General features: G+C 43.4%; 3 protein-coding genes across 11 annotated transcripts in view; 2 read left to right on the top strand and 1 right to left on the bottom strand.

Annotated features, from left to right (window-relative positions):
* Window positions 1-18272, top strand: part of TDRD12 (tudor domain containing 12) — a 140974-nt gene that overhangs the window by 27021 nt on the left and 95681 nt on the right. The window lies entirely within an intron of this gene.
* Window positions 1-18272, bottom strand: part of ANKRD27 (ankyrin repeat domain 27) — a 78719-nt gene that overhangs the window by 46555 nt on the left and 13892 nt on the right. The window contains exon 1 of one of the 9 annotated variants that reach the window (XM_083512516.1): window positions 8211-8344. The exons of 2 other annotated variants lie outside the window; for them this stretch is intronic. Coding sequence is in view for 1 of the 7 variants with exons in the window: in XM_083512510.1 (XP_083368636.1) it covers window positions 2554-2604 (51 nt within the window). In the remaining 6 variants the exon portion in view is untranslated. Of the gene's footprint in view, window positions 1-1477; window positions 1862-2553; window positions 2659-5631; window positions 5811-7714; window positions 8188-8210; window positions 8345-18272 lie in introns of those variants that run through there. 6 more of the 9 variants (XM_083512518.1, XM_083512517.1, XM_083512512.1 and 3 more) reach the window with 6 other exon arrangements.
* Window positions 8782-17078, top strand: RGS9BP (regulator of G protein signaling 9 binding protein; the record flags this gene model as incomplete). The annotated part of the gene is made up of 1 exon (XM_083512526.1): window positions 8782-17078. The coding sequence occupies one exon, from the start codon at window positions 8782-8784 to the stop codon at window positions 9493-9495; it is 714 nt and encodes a 237-aa protein (XP_083368652.1). The 3' UTR covers window positions 9496-17078.

Here is an 18272-nt window from a genome sequence, read left to right as displayed (position 1 = left end):
GCGTGCGCACATATATATATATATATATATAAAATATGCAATTGTCCGTTTGTTTTTATATATGCAGTTGTCCTTTTGTTTTTATATATGCAGTTGTTTTACTACTTTTTACTGAATTGGAAATGATTCATGAATAAAATCATTAGTATTCTTGTTTATTAATTATTCACTGGCCTCTGATGGATCAGAAACAGTTTAGACCAATTACTTTCCCGTATTGCACCATAAAGGAAACACTAAGCTCTGCTTCAATCTATAGCTGAAGGTTATGAAGTACGAAAAGGAAAGCAAGAAGACCATGATACCAGAGGACTGACTACAGCCCTTGTCTATCCTTCCATTGTATACTCAAGTTTTAATTTCTCTTCTTGCTCGAGACAGTTAAAACCATGCTCAAGGCAGTTTACAACATGAAAAAAATACATAACGTATTGGCCTGAATATATGCTTCACTTTCCCCCCAACTTCTGACCATACGAAGTTAGTGTGGCTTATACAGTATTCGCAACCTTACAGTATGCAGCCAGGAGCGCGAGGCAAACAGTGCCAGGAGCACAGCAAAGAGGCACCCGCCCCACGCATATTCCCCTGTCCTCTCCCCCAAGGCCAGGAGACAGCAAGGAAGGGGAAAGGCCATCAGCAACACAGCGCAGGCTCCCCCCCCCCCCCAGTATGCAGCCAGGAGCAATGAGGAATGGAGCGGCTTATATTCAGGTATTTTTCCTCCCCCCCCCCCAATTTTAAAGGTGCGGCTTATATTCAAAGCAAAGCAAAACAAAACAAATAAAACCTTAAAAAGTACACAACCAAATTGAACAATTGCCACATATATAACAATAAAGATACAAAATAAATATACAAAAAATTAAAATCAGTAACAGCAACAACAACTACTCCTAACAATACCCCAGCCCAATAGTTTGTTCGGTCCTCAGCTTTTGTAGCAGGCATCTGTCATGGCCTCACCCTCCTGGACCAGGTGGGGAAAGGCCTACAAGGCAAGGAGCAGGTTTTCCAGGACTCACAACCAAGCCTTCTGTCTCAAGTCATGTTCAACCCTTCCCAACCAATCTTGCCCACTTCAGAATCCATCCTAGAATGTCAAGTTTCCCATTCCCTCCATTTAAAAAACAAAACACCGGTAGGGTCTATTCATGCTATTTTGCTTCCTTGGGTGAAAATATAGTTTGCCAAATCCCACCACCACCACCACACAAAAATGTTGTAAGTGAACAGGGACCACAGGTTTTTCCCCCCATCATAAGGGCCTCTAAGCAGCAGCACCTTCCCCCCATGCCATTCAGTTGTATGGCTCCTGTTTTAGAGGGAAGAGAAACGACCTACAAGCAGGCTTAAAGATTTCTCAGCTGAGGCCCTCTCTCTGCCCCAGGGGTGGGGAACTGGATCAAATTGGCAGGCCAGATCCAGCATTCCCCCTCTCCATGGACCACTTGGACAAGTGGGAGTGGCTGCCTACCTGTCAATCACCTGACATCAGGTGATCCAACTCTGAACCCAAGGATCAGGAGTGCACTCCAAGCATGCCCCACAATGCTCCCTTTGCAGTCCAAGCTTTAATTCAAGCCTCTCTTCCTTTCCAGTTGTAATCTAGTCCTTTTTGAATTTGGCACCTTTTTCTTGTTGCTGCAAACTCAGAAAGGGCCCAAAACAGGAAAGGCACAATCAGAAGAGCACTTATTATTACTAAAGCTATTACCCATCATTCACCAGCAGGTCCCAGGCTAGGTTACAACCATTTAGAATTCAGAATGGTTAAAACAGATTACAGCTACATAATAGGGAGGACCTTAAAACACACATCTCAGATGCCAAAGGTGAGGGCAAAGAGGCACATACCGTACTCAAAAGGAAGTTCTTTATTCTTCCTTTACAATTTGGCCCTAAGGGCTGATATGTCCTGTGCCTGACAGTATCTCATCAGGTGATGAACAGGTGGGCATGGCATGGCCCAAACCATGCTGTTGGCTAAATGGGGAGACCAGGCAGGCCTAACTAGAATTCCCCACTGCTACTCTACCCAGTGCATAAGGCTATGCTCTGGGACACAGCTGGAGCCTCTTGATAAAGCCTATTGATTAGGACAGGCCCATTTCAAGAAAATTTGGAGTTCAGAATCTCTGTATAGTCTTGAATAGATCAAGCAAAGATGCCCAGTTTGCAGCTGCCAAGAGAAACCTGAAGGATGCCACTAACTAGTAAACACAACATAGCTTTATAAGCCAAGTAGTACCAACAGCTACAATCATTCTAAGGGCAAAAACGATTGGTGATTTTAATCGGGAACACTGCTGCTTAGTTATAAGTGTAGCATCTATAGCTCATGGCCAAATGCAGATGGGATCATAACGCAAATAGACAGTGATATAAAGTAATTTTGATATTGACAGATGGTAGCTCTGATGGGCCAGAAGTAGTAGTTCCAAGTGATGGCAAGACAGCAGGCAATTCCCAGCATATGGGATTACACGCTGCAAGTGACAAGTCTAAACTGCTTAGTAGCAACAGAACAGATACAAGCCAAGCCACACTAACAGTTGCTCCCAGAACCAGCTGGCAGACTATATCTTCTCTCCAACACTTCATTCTTCCCTAGTTTACTTTATGCTGAGGGGAGTTGATGGACATACCCATGGTCAGCCTCTTGGTGAGCCAATCAGAGCTGGTTAAAACAATTCAAAACTTGACAGTTAAAACTGTTAGATAGGGGTTGACGACCTGCAGAGACAGGGACCAGTTCTGAAGGGGATTTGGGGTTATCTTGGCACAGCAAACTACTATGATTCCTGAAGAGTAAAAATCCTAGAAGGGGTTGTGAGAGTGTTCCCCCTGGGGTAGTAATACTAGATGGAAATAGTCTAACTTGAGAAAAGTTTCAAAGAAGAGTGCTGAATAATGTAGAATATGGAAAAACAGGGGAATACGTCAGATGCAACCCTAGGCCCCCTATCTGCCCTGGATTCACACTTACCAGGTGTGTTGTGATACCTTTAGCATTGCATTACGTCTTTTCTCAGAGTGGCTCAGGAAAACAGAGGGTTATTCCCTTTTTACAGTCAACACCACTGCCCACAGTAGGGTTGGCAGAGGGATTGCAATTAGCCCAAGTTCATAGAAGAAAGTTTGAACTAGAGCCAAAGCCATGTTAGACGTTTAGAAGAAAACCACATGACACAGCCACCAGAAAAGCATGTGGAGGAATCACTTGATTAATGCTCTTGCATATAAAAAGGCTCCCTCCTTATATAAGGAAGTACTAGCCTAGCCCTCTCCTCCTAGAACATTAACATGGAAGATTATGTATCCCTGAACCTATATTCTTATACCCCAGGAAGGATTATCACTAGATTTTTTTTTAACATGTGTTACGGGATGTGGTCATGTGCCGATACCACACAATATTACCCTGCTTGGCAAACAAACATTTCACAGCATGTCTAGCAGGTCACATTTGTTGGATGGTTCTCGCATAAATGCCACAAGCCCACCTCTAAACAGGTTTAGCAATGCAAGACAATCAAGCATGTTTTCAGGAAATATTCCAAGGTCACTTGTGTGAATGAGTCATCTTCTGACATTGTTAAGTTTATGAGGTGGCTAAAGCAGGGTCTGTTTTTGCATCTGTTAAGCAGAGCATTTTCACAATGACTAAGGCAGTTAAACTTAACTTCAATGGATCCATTCTTTTACAGCTACAGCATCAAATGACTGGGGGAAAAGGAAAGCCAAACCTCATTTAAAGCAAGCAAATGATCTCAAGCACATCCCACAACCATGTCTCACCCCAGGATATCCTGCAAAGTTTGAGGCAAAAGCCTAGTAGTTCTGTCTATGAAAAACATACCCACTTAATATTCTTGTATATCCCAACACATAACCAAGTTAATTTAAAAACTGTACTATTTGATAAGACTATTCTCTTGCATCGGAGATGGGAAGCCTCAGGCCCAGGAGCCAAATGCAGCCTTCTAGGGCCCCTTTATCCAGCCATGGGCCTCTCCCCAGGCCACACACCCTTGTTTTTAGGCAACACCCCTCACTAGCTCTGCTTTGCATTTCCCCTTGAGTGTTTTTGCTGGCAGAACTATGTCCCTGATTTCTGATAATGCTTCTAGCTTGTGTGAATGAAGGACAGAGAGGAGTGTGTATGTGTAGAATTTAGCCTCTTGTACAAAGATAAAATTCCCATTTGTTGCTCTGCCCACATTGGCCTATGGCCAATCCCACAAATGGCATGCGGCCCCCACAAGTGAATGTGACACTGAGCTGAAAAGTTCCCTGCCTAAGCCGTACATGGCTTTACAGCTTCTGGCCTACTACTCTTAATGGCCAGCTGATAGGAACCAATTGCTATGAGATAGTCAATCATCCCTCCATTGTGTCTGAAGAGATAGCCAAAGATTCAAGGTGGTGACTCCACACACACCAGTTAATGGAAGGGGCTGAGCAATAGTTTGGGCATAAATGAGGCAGAGCAGTCAGAATTAGCTAAATGCTAGAAGTATATCTGGGGTCTGGCCTGTTCTCTGGGGATTTGATACGGTGTAATAGATCTTCTACTTCATGGGATGTCTGCTCTTTCTCTGCATTCCTGTTTTACTCGTTTATTTGTAGATTGAGCAAAGAAATACAGTTAAGCGCTCCAATCCAGAGAAAGCTAAACTCAGAGCAAGCTACCCCATAACTGAATTGCTCGGGGAAGTGAAGAGTCCATGCCACAAAGGCTGGGTATGCACTCCCATCTTCGCTGAATCCAATGCATGCCCACCACTTATTTGGGAAGTCATGTACACACAATGTTGGCTCCAATCTATATCTTTCTATCCTATTGCATCCTGTGAAATTGAGAAAAAGAAGACTTAGCTGTATTTTAAGATGCCAATGTGTCTACATTCAGTATTTTGGCTTCAGACCAAGAAGTTTATCTCCAACGCTCACCCCCACCTTTTGAAAATCATTAAGTTCTAATTGTACTCACTTTTATTTGGCCCACTGGTGGTAACCTTATCATCTATGAAGTCAGACAGATCCCCTCAGGAAATCCTCTATATTATTATATCGTGATCATCATGATCATCATCATTTGACTAGCAGGAAGTGCCCGGTGCTGCCTGGGTATTTTTAGAAACCTTTTTTAAAATGGATAGATAATGCAATTTGTGAGTTTGGACCTGTGACACCAAAAATCAGGTGCTGCCAATCCAAACCCATGTTTTGGTCCACCACCTTGATTCAAAATGGTGCCTGGCATCTAAACATCAATGAAGACTGATCCCCACCTTGGGAAGGAACCCTTGTGCCAAGTTTAGCAACGATATCTCAAGAGGCGTCTGAATATATAGAGAAGAAACAGAAGACAAGACAAACCACTTTCCAAAATATATAACAAATTGATTGATTCATTTACCGCTTTAGTGGTTTACAAATATAAAACCAGTTTAAAAAGGATGGCCACACATAAAATATGCAATAAAACAATGTAATAAAACATCAAAACATTCATAATTAAAATGCAAAACAAACAAGGCCTTTAAAACAACCAATATATCTATATATACACAAACAATTAAGTATGGCTTCCTCCCCATTCCCCAAGCTAGTTAGGAAACTCACAGCATCAGGAAAGTGCCTGCTGCTCTCAGTGCAGTAAATGAGGACCACCTGTAGGGCCACTGAAGAGATTTGTAACACCACAGATCTATGCAGCTAATATCTGATGAAGTTCATGCTGCCACTTAACTTACAAAACAGGCATGCAATAATGCAATTTGATAATTGAGCCACGGAGTTCAGAGTGCAGAGCTTGTAGTCTTTCAAAACAGACTATTTACAACAAGAAGCTGTAGTGTGGATGGAATGCTCTGGTTAGGGCTCCAGCCACACTGCCATCTTCCAGAATACTCTGCTCCCTCTCCCTCTCCCACCCACACACCCTGTTCAGCATTATGTGGTCAGTGTGGACACAATCTTCACTGGGCTGGGGGTTTGAGGGGTGCCCTTATCCCCCACCCTGCAAAATAAGTTGGCTCAAGACACTGGTGAAGTTGCTGCTTTGACAAACTTGAAAAGCAGTGTTCGCATAAGCTCTTTCCAAGAAAGTCAGTTGACAAGATGTGGTACCGATTTAAACGCCCAGCCACATGACTTATCAACGTTCTACTTAGAAATGCTCCATGCATAAGTTTTGGTAACTCAAAACTGATGCTTCCTATGTTGTTTTGTTAACTGCATACAAGGAGTGCACTTGCTTCCAAGCAGCCACTGATTTCTAACACACAAGCTTTTAGCATAATGCCTGCCACTATCTTGGAAACAAAACTAGTGAATCTAAGCAAAACAACAAGTGGAACTCAACCTCCATGTAGATAAAAACCCTCAACTTATATCAAGGTAGAATACCAAACCCCAACATTTAACTTTAAATAAGGGGGGGGTGAATGCTAGTAAATGAAGAATTGGGCTTCTGCTAGGATGTGAACTATACTATTCTTCACACACAAGTCATCGTGTCCCCCACCTCACCCCCAGAATTCGTCAAAACTCTTAATAAAAATGCTTTATTACACTTGTTTCTTTGTATTATGCAAGGCATCTTGAAAATTACAAATAAAAGTTTCACTTTGAGAACATGGCCTACATATCACTTAAGTCATCGTGTTCTCACCCATGTTTACTCAGCAGCAGGTGCCTGCCGTGGGATTTATTCCTAATGAGTGTCTAGAATTGCAGGCATGCAACCCAACATAAATGCATATTTCTTCAGAGTCGGGCCCCCACCAAGTTCAGTAGGGGGCTTACTCTGAGCAGATACTATGCATTGCCTCCTTAAAAATCCTATACTTATTGGAAATAAGATAAAACTGAATTTAGTGGAGCTCACATCAAAGCAGACAAGAGTAGGATTCTAGTCTCTTGAACACCAGTCTATGGGATGGTAAAGCCAGTCACAATGCAATTCTATACATGCCTACACAGCAGGAAGCTCCACTGGACTTACTCCTAGGTAAACTGATATAGGGTTACTGTCTTAATTGCTTAATTACTGTCTTTGCCTGCTAGAAAGATACTATGTCATGGTGGGTATTTTGGAATATGTGCTTTTAGCTACTTTACATAAAAGTTACCATCAATATCCTGTTTTCCATCCAAAAAAATTAAGCTTACCCATGTATTTATGTGAATTTAAAGCATTTATGAACTGCTTAATGTTTCAAAAATGCCCAAGGGATTCAAACCTGTCCTTCCACAGAGGAGTTACAGAGAAGCCCACACTGGAAAGACTGCAGACCACAACTTCCTGTGTGGGCAGAAAGTACATTGCAAGAACTCCTCTTTTCAGAATCCTATGCATAACTACGGTAGTTGGGGGCAAGCCCCATAGAGCTCAGTGGCCTTTGCTTCAAAGTAAAACATGCAGGATTGCACCGCTGCATTCCCGATGAAGTCTCCAGTTATAATCCCCATGGTTGACTCGGCTTAATATCTATTACCAGCAAAGGACGATATCCAGCCAGAAACTCATTTCAAACACATCTTCAGCTGCCTATTTCTTCTCCAGTCAAGGATATTTCAGGCCACACACCAAACACTTTCCAGGGACTGCCTCAAGGGAAGCAATAAGCCCCTAACGCTTCTTCCCCTCTGAACTTTTCTGCATCACCCTGCAACTTCACTCCCTTTGCAAAGCAGCACTTACTGAAAGGACACGTCCGAGCACTCCAACGCCCGAAAGGCAGGAAGCGGAAAGGAAGCAGCTCACGACACACGCGACATTGGGCTGCAGGGCCCCCCAGTTCCCTTCCAGCCGCCTGCCGCCAAGAAGCGCCCGCACTGGCCCAGGCTGAGGACCAAACCCCGCAGGAGAGGCCTGGAGGGAACCCGCTGGCCAGGACGCCTCTCGGCCGGCGCTCAAGCGCTTCAAGCTCTGGCCCCCCGGACTTCCTGGCTCACTTGCCTCCCGAGCCACCGAGTGCGACCAGGGCTCCTTGGCGGCCGCCCTCACTCGCCGCCTTCCTGCGCCCCCGGCCCCCCTACAGCCGCCCAGAGCCTTGCCTCTTCCTCGCCAAGCCACCGAGGCGGGCACTTCCCAGCAGGCCAGCCAATCCGCCGGGCCGTTTCCACAGCCGCTTCGACCACGTCTGCTCAGTAAGCAGCCCGAGAAGGTGGAGCTTGGGGGGGGGGGGAAGGCTCACCGAAAAGCAGCAGCAGGAGCAGCCGGAAAAGCAGATGCGGCGTTCGACGGAGAGAAGAGGAAGAGCAGGAGCCCGGCGGTGGTGGTGGTGGCGGCGGAGGCAACTCTGAAAAGCTGAGCTGGGGGCCCCTGTGATTGGCTCCAGAAGCTCCAGCTGTGCGCTATTTAAGGCCGGCAGCCCGGCGCCTGCTCGGGAGCCCGAGCGCGCTTAAAGGGAGCCGGAACGGAGCTCAGCCTCCCGAGGAAGGCACAAGACAGCGAGGGCGGCCAGCTAGCTCTCCTGACACCTGTCTTTCACCTCCTGCGGTGGCGTTTCCTAAGGATGCTGGAGAGCAACCAGTACAGGGCGAGGCTCTTTCTCGCTCGCCCAAGATCCAGGCGTTGCGCTGACTCCAGCAGGCGGTGAGCGGCGCGGGCTGTGGGCGATCGGGGGGCTCTGCCATGTGCGCGGGGTCCGGAGACGGAGCCACCGGGGCTGAGCTTCGAAGGAGGGGCGGCGGGGGGAGGAGGAGCAGCAGCGCGTAGGGCCGTGAGAAGCAGCGGCAGCCCGGTTGCCCCGGCCGGTGCGCGCCATGGCGAAGGATGAGTGCAAGGCGCTGCTGGACGCGCTGAGCAAAGTGACGGCCTGCTACCGGCACATGGTGCTGACCATCGGCGGCACCTCGGACTCGCAGAACCTGCGCGAGGAGCTCAAGAAGACCCGGCAGAAAGCCCAGGAACTGGCGGTGGCCAACCGCAACAAGCTCACGGCCGCCTTGCGGGACAAGACGGTGAGCAAAGAGGACAGGGCGGAATTCGAGCGACTTTGGGTCCTCTTCTCCACCTGCTTGGAGATACTGGAGACCGACATGCGGCGCGCCCTGGAGCTGGGCCAGGAGTTCCCCCTCAACGTACCCAAAAAGCCGCTCATCCAGACGGGGATGAGCGGCGGCACCTCCGGGGTGGCCGCCCGGGCCATGAGCGTCCAGAACATGAAATACGAGGCGGACAACAACATCGACGTGGTGGATTTGAAGGACCTGGAGAACGAGATCAACCAAGTGGGGGAGATGATGTACGAGATGGAGATGAAAGTCAGCGTCCCGCAATGGACGGTGGAGGCCAAGCAGGACCCCGGGGCGGAGCTCAAGTCCACCATCAGCGTGGGCGCCTCCTCCATCGGCATGATCGAGGTGGAGGAGAGCAAGGCCTTTTGCGATATCAACAAAGTGCTGGCCGGCATCATCTTCACGGCTGTCCTCCTCATCGCCATCATCCTGGCCGTGTGTGTGGCAAAGCTCTCCTAAGGTGGGGGATGCCAGGTTCAGGAGAAGAGTTTGGCTTTTCTTGATGAGGGAGAAAAAGGAGAGGCGTTTGTTCCCCCAGATTATGGTTTTCCAAGCAAAAGGGTGGAGGGAGGAGGCGAGTATGAGATGGGATCCCTGTGCCGGAATAAGGGGCAGGGGATGTGTTCTGTTCAAGTCCTAAGCCTGAGGATTTGTGCGATATTCTAGCTTTAAAGAACAGTCCATCTAAGGTATGTGGGTATTACAACTCCCAGCCATAGTAGGGATTTGTTCGCTATTTATAGATGATTATTCTCAGTAAGCAGAAAAAAGTATTGTTTGTGAGTAGGTTCTACTGTTGGTCCATGTTTACAAACTGATTACAAATTGCACATGATTTGGAGATGGGAATTAATTCAGTGGCAAAATGGAGACACCTATAAATTTACATATAATTTCCAACAAACATAAATGATGTTGTGGTCCTGAGCTGAAGATTTGTTTTCTCTCTCTAAAAGAAGTGTGCTTTTAGCCCTGGGTGCTAAGCCTGATAGTATTATTTTTTTTTGTGGGAGGGGGAGTTTAGAACCAAATGGTTTAAGAGACCTGAACTTCTTTTGTTTTATCGGAACTAATTGCACTTTGGCACAGCATACACTGTGAAAGGCAATCCAAATCTGCAGAAGAAAGATTAAGCACCATTTACAGAGACCTTAAGAAGCTCTGTGTTCAATTCACTGTTGCATAACATATTCTACCACTTATAGTTTGCTGTGGGGTAGAACCAGTTCAGCTTCTTTGTTCACTGTCAGTCAAGTTTAAATGCCTATTTGGACCAAATCTTCCAGAAAGGATGCTGCATTACAGTGTGCACACATGCTGCATTATATATAATGCATATATCACATACCCACAGTAGGATTTACTCCCTAGTAGGTGTATTCATTGCCTTGAAATCATGTATGGATACACATACCTGAGCTGGGAGCAAGTCCCAGTGAATTCAGGATTTAATTCTGAGTAAATAAAATCGCACTGCACAACTCCCCTGGTTTGTGCATGGAAGCTGAACAGTGGTATTTCTAAAACAGTGAAGCTAGAGTGCAGCAAGATCCCAAGTATGTTTACTCAGAAGTAAACTCTACTGAGTTAAATAGGACTTGCTCTCTGGTAAATGTGTTTAGAATCAAAGCTTTAAATGCAGGCTCTGGCTATAATCCTGAGCATACTTATAAAGAAGATTCCATTTATTTCAGTGGGACTTTCATATAATGTGTTTCAGATTTGGGGTGTCAATGTGGCCTAAAAACAAGCCACTATCACTGATTTTTTAATGCTGTAACAGGACGTTAAAACCTATGAATCTGCCTTGTGCCAAGTCAGACCATTAGTTCATCTAACACAGCATTATGTTTCTTCGCTCACTGGCAGTGGCTCTCCAGGGCTTCAGACAGGGGTCTTTCCCAGGCTTACCTGGAGATTCCAGAGAACCCTTTCCTGTGCTTGAGCTCCACTCTGATTCTATGGTGCAAAGAAGAGGCATGATCTCACGTTGACAGTCTGAAGTTTACACATGTACATCTCCTATTACTGTTAATGAGATTTACATATGTACCTGCCAGAGCCAAGAAGATTAGAATCAATCTTATAATCCTGACATACCCAAGACCTGGCACAAATGTGACTTGGATGGCAGCATTTGAGCACAGGGCTGTTGGAGCTAGACAGTGGAGCTAGATAAACATTATGTAAAAGAGAGCATTGCTCCTCTTTTAAGCTGTCTGTGGAACAGTATCTTTAAAGTGGATGCATTAGGAATTCCTGTGCAGACAAGGCCCTATCTGAAATGGCTTTTAAAGCAGAGTTTCATTTCAGTCACAGCAGATTGTCAAGAACAACAGTTCCACTCATTCAAACTACAAAGGTGTTACTGAACATTTCTAACCTCTTTAGCTGCAATTAGCAGTTCCAGGCAACAAAGTTAAGCAACTGAAAGTGTGGTCCCATCCCTGTCTACTTAGCAGTAAGTGAGACTTACTTCTGAATAAACGTGCTTAGGACTGTATTGCTCATGTACACAAAACATGCTTCTCTACTTGCCCCTTGAATTAACTGAGTTAATTGAAGTGGTGAGAAGATTTACAGGTCAAGCTTCAACCTCTTCAAACTTTTAAGTGCACAAGTCGGTGAAAACCTTAATCTGAACCCTTGGGTCTAACAAAGCCATGAATTACATTTGTCCAGTGTCAGATTTCCTAGCAATGGTGATATGTGTTTTGGCCTGGCATTGTGATAGTGATATACTTTGCATGATAGGATGCCCTAAGTTCCTTTACACGAGTTCCTTAAGAGCTACTTCCACTTTCTCTATACCCATTATGGTGAACCTTTTTCAGCCCAAAATTCACATTCCCTTCTGGGCAACTTTCTGGAGAGGATGTGTGGCCTCAGGAGAGTTCCAGTGGCTGAATAGAGAGACCTGGAGGCACATTTGGGCCCCAGACCTGAAGTTCACCCCTGCTCTAGACAGGACTGATCTACATGGTCTAACACTATGGGCTAGCTCATTACATTTAAATCAATTGGCTAACTCAAGAGCATCCACCCACCCAGCAACTGCTACAAGGCTAACAAGAATATATTGTGTGATTACTAAGAAGCAGGCAGCAAAATCTTATACCCTGACCCTAAGTCACTTGGGCTAAGAGCATGAGTCTCCTATTGACAAATCTGTTAAGTTTTATTAATAGAGCTATCCTGAATGTAATACTTGGAATTAGGTCCCATTAATTTCAAAGGAACTTCCATATGGCATGTTTAGGATTAGTATGCTTGTCTCATTAATGTCCTTGCAAACTGGATACGTGCAACCCAGTTCTCTGTATATTTACACGGAAGGTTATGTTGGACTCAATGGATGTCGGCAAACCTAAAAACACTTGAAAGCTAGTCAACATTGGGATAAGTGGGACCTACATGCAATAGGATCAGGCTGCACAGCTGCAATGCTTTTTGTACTTACTTGGAAGTAAAGTCCCATTGAACATAGCTGGACTTTAACTTCTAAGACAACATGCATAGGAGGCAGGGCTGCCAGTGAAAATCTATAGGTTCTGCCTTCAAATGCATATACTTAGGTATGTACCTGGCAAATCTATTAAGACTAATGATTTACTGACCAATCTTGAACTCTTTCTATGTGAGTCCTACGCCATACCCACATTAGTTTCCTTAGAATTTTAAGTTTACACTTATTTACTTGTAAGCCAAAACTTAAAATTCTCTGCATACAGGTAGACCATATTTCAAGTCAAATATGCTCAAGATAGACTTCTGTCCTACAGGGATTTTATGGGAAAGAATGCTCCGTAAGTATGCACAGAATGAGAGCCTAACTCCGTAACTTGCTTCTCTTTAGGAATGAACCACTAATCTTCCTAAATATAAGTTATATGAGTAAATTTGTGCTGAATGTTTGCAGGCAGCCCTGGACAGCAGGCCGTCAAACAAGTCTTGGTTCTGTAGAGGTTGCAACCAGGCAAGACTTCAAAGCATGTTAACACATAAATAAATCCTCCTGTGTTCAATAAGCAAGACAGCAGCCTTAATTACTCAAGGTATCAAAAGTGTTTTGATATTTGATTGTAAATATGTGTTTAGTCCAAAATGGAATTGAGAGGTGGGATTTGGATTTTATGTATTTGATGTCAAAACTGTGTGCTCATATTGGTGCTAAAGTACCTATCTCTGCATATGTAGATAGACTCAAACTGCTGCTATTGATCCTGTGTTCTGACCACTGTTTCACTTCAAACATTGTTCATGAGAGGTAGTGACGGCTGTCTTCACTGCTACAAGGGCTAGACCTTTTTCTTCAGTGTGATTCACAAACTTTGCACTTAAAGCTGGTCTGCAAATGGCATTATTAAACTTGAGAGTGGGGGAACTGCATAGTTGGATTGCAGCTAGCAGTATTTTAATCAGAAACAGATTCTATATTCTTTGCACATTTAGAACTCCAAGGGTTGCATTTGTTCTGGAACAAACAGGAAATCCAGATTCAATAACTTTTTTTTAGTTCCAACTTGGGTGCAGTCATTTCTCTACTCATCTTTGTAAAAGTTTCAGGTTTGAGATGTAAATCTATTATGCTGACATACAAGATTTGTTTTCCAAATGATCTAAGACACAGGATTGTCACTATCTAATTACCTAATGGGTCCACCATTAATCTCCCATGATCGCCCAGTGTAATCACATGCGCAATGTGACCTAGGCACAGCTGCCTGACGCATGGTTTACTAAGCTGACCAGATGCAAAGGGGGTCAAGACTGTCATACCTTTAAATAGTGGTATGGAAGAAGACATTTTGACAGGTTTAGCCTGCTAGGCAGAAATCAATGGAATAAAATATAACAGCTAAAATTCTATGGAAATGTGAAAGATATGAGACACTGGAAGAACTTTATGACAGCAAGAGCTGTTCGACAGTGGAATGGACTCCCTTGGAAGATGGCAGTCTCTCCTTGCTAAGAGGTTATTAAGCAGAGGCTGGATGGTCATCTGTCATGGATGCTTTAGTTGAGATTCCTGCATTGCATGGGGTTGAACTAGATGAGCATTGGGGTACCTTCTACAATGCAATTCTATTATTCTGTGTCCTCTGCACTGGTCTCCCTATGGGCAATGAGAGCAGAAGGTAGCAATCATTCCAGCTTGTTTTGTGGGAGTAAATTACTGTTGAATTATTAGAAGTTGCACTTCAGGCCACCCCAGTCAAAACTTGGTTTCACCAAATTCATGGACATTTGTCACTGCCAAAAATAAAAGCCCAGCACATCTCTAAACCCTCCAGAAGTTTTTAAAGGCTAAGGGACCTATCTTGATTGATAAACAGGTTTAGAGGGCATAAGAGAGCTTGAAAATGTTATCCATGTTTTAGAGACCATTTATAACTTAAAAGGTGAAGTGAGAAAAACCAGAAAGCTAAGTAGTAAGGACTTTTCATAATTTCCCTTTTTGTGGTAGAATATATGTCCATTCACATATTTAAACTTTGTTTTGCATGAGCGTGCCTAGCTGTCCTGGAAATATTACATATTGCAGCAATACAAATTAGTTTCCACATTAAGTACTTCACATTAAGCAACATAATTAAGCAAAGAATTGCTAAGTAGTATAACTCCAGTAAATTTACATTATGGGTCTTTATATCCAAGTTGCTATAAAGCGGGGATAGGGAGCCTCTGGCCCAAGGGCCAAATGTGGCCCTCCAAGCCTCTGTCTAGCCCTTGTGACTTTCCCAACAGCACACCCCTTGCCCTTCAGCAGCCCTGCTTCACATCTTCTTTCAGTTTTTGCTTGGCCCAGAACAGGCAATTAAACGGCCATGTCTGTGAGCACTTAAAAAAGGATGCTGTGATTACTGAGATCCAGCATGGGTTTCTCAAAAACAAGTCATGCCAGACGAACCTCATTTCTTTTTTGGTGTTTCAGGGGAATGCCGTGGACATAGTATATTTTGATTTCAGTAAGATTTTCCCCATGATATCATGGAGAAGTTAGTAATGGTTCCTCGGCATCCTGAAAAAAGTGACAAGTTGGTGCCACAGGATTCTGTCCTGGGCCTGTTGTTGTTCACCATCTTTATAAATGACTTGGCTTGGATGAAGGAATTGAGGGTATGCTCATTAATTTGCAGATGACACCAAACTGGAAAGGATAGCTAATGCTACAGAAGACAGAATTGGGATTAAAACTGACCTTAACAGATTAGAGAACTGGGCCCAAACAAACAAAATGAATTTCAATAGGGACAAATGTAATGTTATACACTTAGGCAAGAAGAACCAACTGCACAAATATAAGATGGGGGACACCAGGCTTGCCAGTAGTATATGCAAAAAGGATCTAGGGGTCTCAGTAGACCAGAAGCTTAACATGAGTCAACCATCTGATGCAGCAGTAAAAAAAGCTAATGCTATTCTAGGCTACGTCAACAGACGTTTAGTGTCTAAATCAAGGGAAGTAATAGCACCACTATTCTGTCTTGGTCAGATCACACCTGGAGTACTGTCTCCAGTTCTGGGCACCACCATTTAAGAAGGCTAATGACAAGCTGGAATGAGTGCAGCAGAGGACAACCAAGATGATAAAGGGTCTGGAAACCAAGTCTTATGAGGAAAGGTTGGGGGAGTTGGGTATGTTTAGCATGGAAAAGAGGAGATATGAAGGCCATCTTCAAATATCTAAAGGGCTATCACATGGAAGAAGGAAGAAGCTTGTTTTCTCCTCCAGAGGATAGGACCAGAACCAATAGATTCATGTTACAACAAAGAAGATTCCAATTGAACATTAGGAATAACTTTCTGATGGTAAAAGCTCTTTAACAGTGGAATGGACTCCCTCAGGTGGTGCACTCTCCTTCATTGGAGATTTCTTAGCACAAATTGGATGGCCATCAGTACTTTAGTTGAGATTCCTTAATTCAGGCTTCCTCAACCTTGGCCCTCCAGATGTTTTGAGACTACAATTCCCAGCATCCCTGACCACTGGTCCTACTATCTAGGGATGACGGGAGTTGTAGGCCAAAAACATGTGGAGAGCCAAGGTTGAGGAAGCCTGCCTTAATTGCAGGTGGCTGGACTAGATGACCCTCAGAGTCCCTTTCAACTCTACAATTCTACGATTTATATCTTAGTGTTTGAGCCACTAGATTGTGATGTACTGAATATATTTTACACACAAGATCACATTCGCTCGGGTTGCACATTAACGGTAATCTGAACAATTTTTTGGCACAAATGTACAAGCATTTAGACTCCTAGAGGAGAGATTGCTGGCACTTTGCTCTTGGTCTAGTCTTCTGTAGCTGTGAGCTAAGCCATGGTTTAACCTAGTAAGTCATCTGACCCTGGGCTCATAGTTTGTCCCCTCCAGGCAAATCATAAGCTGTAAGCCAAATAAAACTCGGTTACAGCTCATGGTTTCTTGGGAATGAAAACAAACCACAAGCCTTGGTTCATACAACATGCTCCAGGACTGAAGAAGCAAAGGAGCCACAATCTCCATTTGGACCAACCCATGGTTTGGCTTAGGTGTTATGTATAAACTGGATCACAAATTTAAAGCAGAAGCTTGGCTTTTGTGTACGTATGTACACACACACACTTCTAAAGGCCTGGTTATTTTCTTATGTTTACAGCCTTAGTAATTTTTAAGAATGTATATATTCACTGGAAAAGGCAGAGGGAGTCTCTCTTTTTTTTTTGTAAAATAAGATTTTTTAAAAATCAAACTTTGCTGTATTTTACAGAGGATGACAAAGTAATGTATTACGACCATGATGATAGCCCAGTAATTATAAATACAGAGTGTGCAATATAAAAGGAAATAAGCACTTTTGATTTATAACATCCAGGTTTTACTTCAAAATGTTTTGTCAGGTTCATATTACAGAATTGTTTTAGTATTAATATGGAAGTGTTAAAATATTATAATGAGCTGGCATCATTCCATCTGAGCAAAAGTGTTGCTTTTGTGCTCAGGATAAAGCCTGTTGCTATTATTTATTTAAAATAAAGCCTGTTCTGTCAACTTGCCAGCCTGTTTGTGACAGTCATTTTTTCAAAAAAAGACAGATGCCCAAGCATAAGCTTATCAATCAAACTGAGTTACCCATACTGAATTGCCTACACACTCCAAATAACCCATTTCATTATTATACTGTGAAACACCACCACTGCATTAGAGAGTTGTCATAAACTTCCATAGTTATTTTACTGAGTGGAATCTCGCCTGCAAAGAATTTATTATTGTCCACATATATGTGTGCAAGGCTGAAGTGCAAAACACTGTTTAAATATTATAAAATCAGCTGCTTCCATCTCACGACAAGCGCAAACTTTTTCATCTTTATATATAATATAATGCAATGGGAATTTGCTTACAGATGACTTTGTGAATTCCATTTTATAGCAGTGGCACCTAAGCTAATTCTCAGAAATATAACCACATTCACTTGGAAGTTCTATTTTTTTAAAGTGTCACTACCTTTAAAGTAAATAAACTTAGATGGTGGGGGTGTCAGCTTTTGAATTACTCCAGCACACGGACTCTTAGAACACTGGTACCCTACATTCACCCTAAGATTCACAGCACCAAGAATTTTGGAGATCTATAGAGAGGACAGAAAGAGAAAAATTCAATTACAATTTATGGTGATGTGCTGAAGCCAAGGGGTCTGCATCTGGAAAAATCAAGCACTGAATGCTGATCTATGCTTGTTGAACTAAAGAACCTTAAAGGTTTCATCTGTTTTTCGCAGGTTAAAAATGACCAAACCAAAATCATTTGGAAAGATCCGGTAATGAAAAAAGAAATATTAAATTAAAATTCAAAACAACAGAACCCGGAAGGCCATGTGTCACAGGATTGTTTCTATATATAAACAAAATCCAAGAGGTATTAAAGCTCCTAGCCTTCCGGCTAAAAATTAAGAGTGCAGAATAATAATTTGAATATAAATAAATGTTTGTGAAGCTCCTCATCAACATATTTACCCTTCACAGATTTTCATTATGTAAAAAGTCATTCAGGAAGACCAGTGGATTATAGTCCTCTAAATGCTTTCTCTCAATACGATTATGTTAGTCTTTTAATGCAGGCTGAGGTCTGAGTGGAATAGTAGGGCTACACGTGAGCAGTCAGCTGCAGTCTACAGTACAACTGGGATTACTGAAGAATGACTGCTTTCTAAATCTTTTGTGAAATTGTGCATGTGCCAAGTATCTGAATA

The sequence above is a fragment of the Podarcis liolepis genome (assembly GCF_965112155.1).
Source record: "Podarcis liolepis genome assembly, chromosome: 7".
NCBI lineage: Eukaryota > Metazoa > Chordata > Lepidosauria > Squamata > Lacertidae > Podarcis > Podarcis liolepis.
This window is presented reverse-complemented; position numbering and strand designations above follow the sequence as displayed.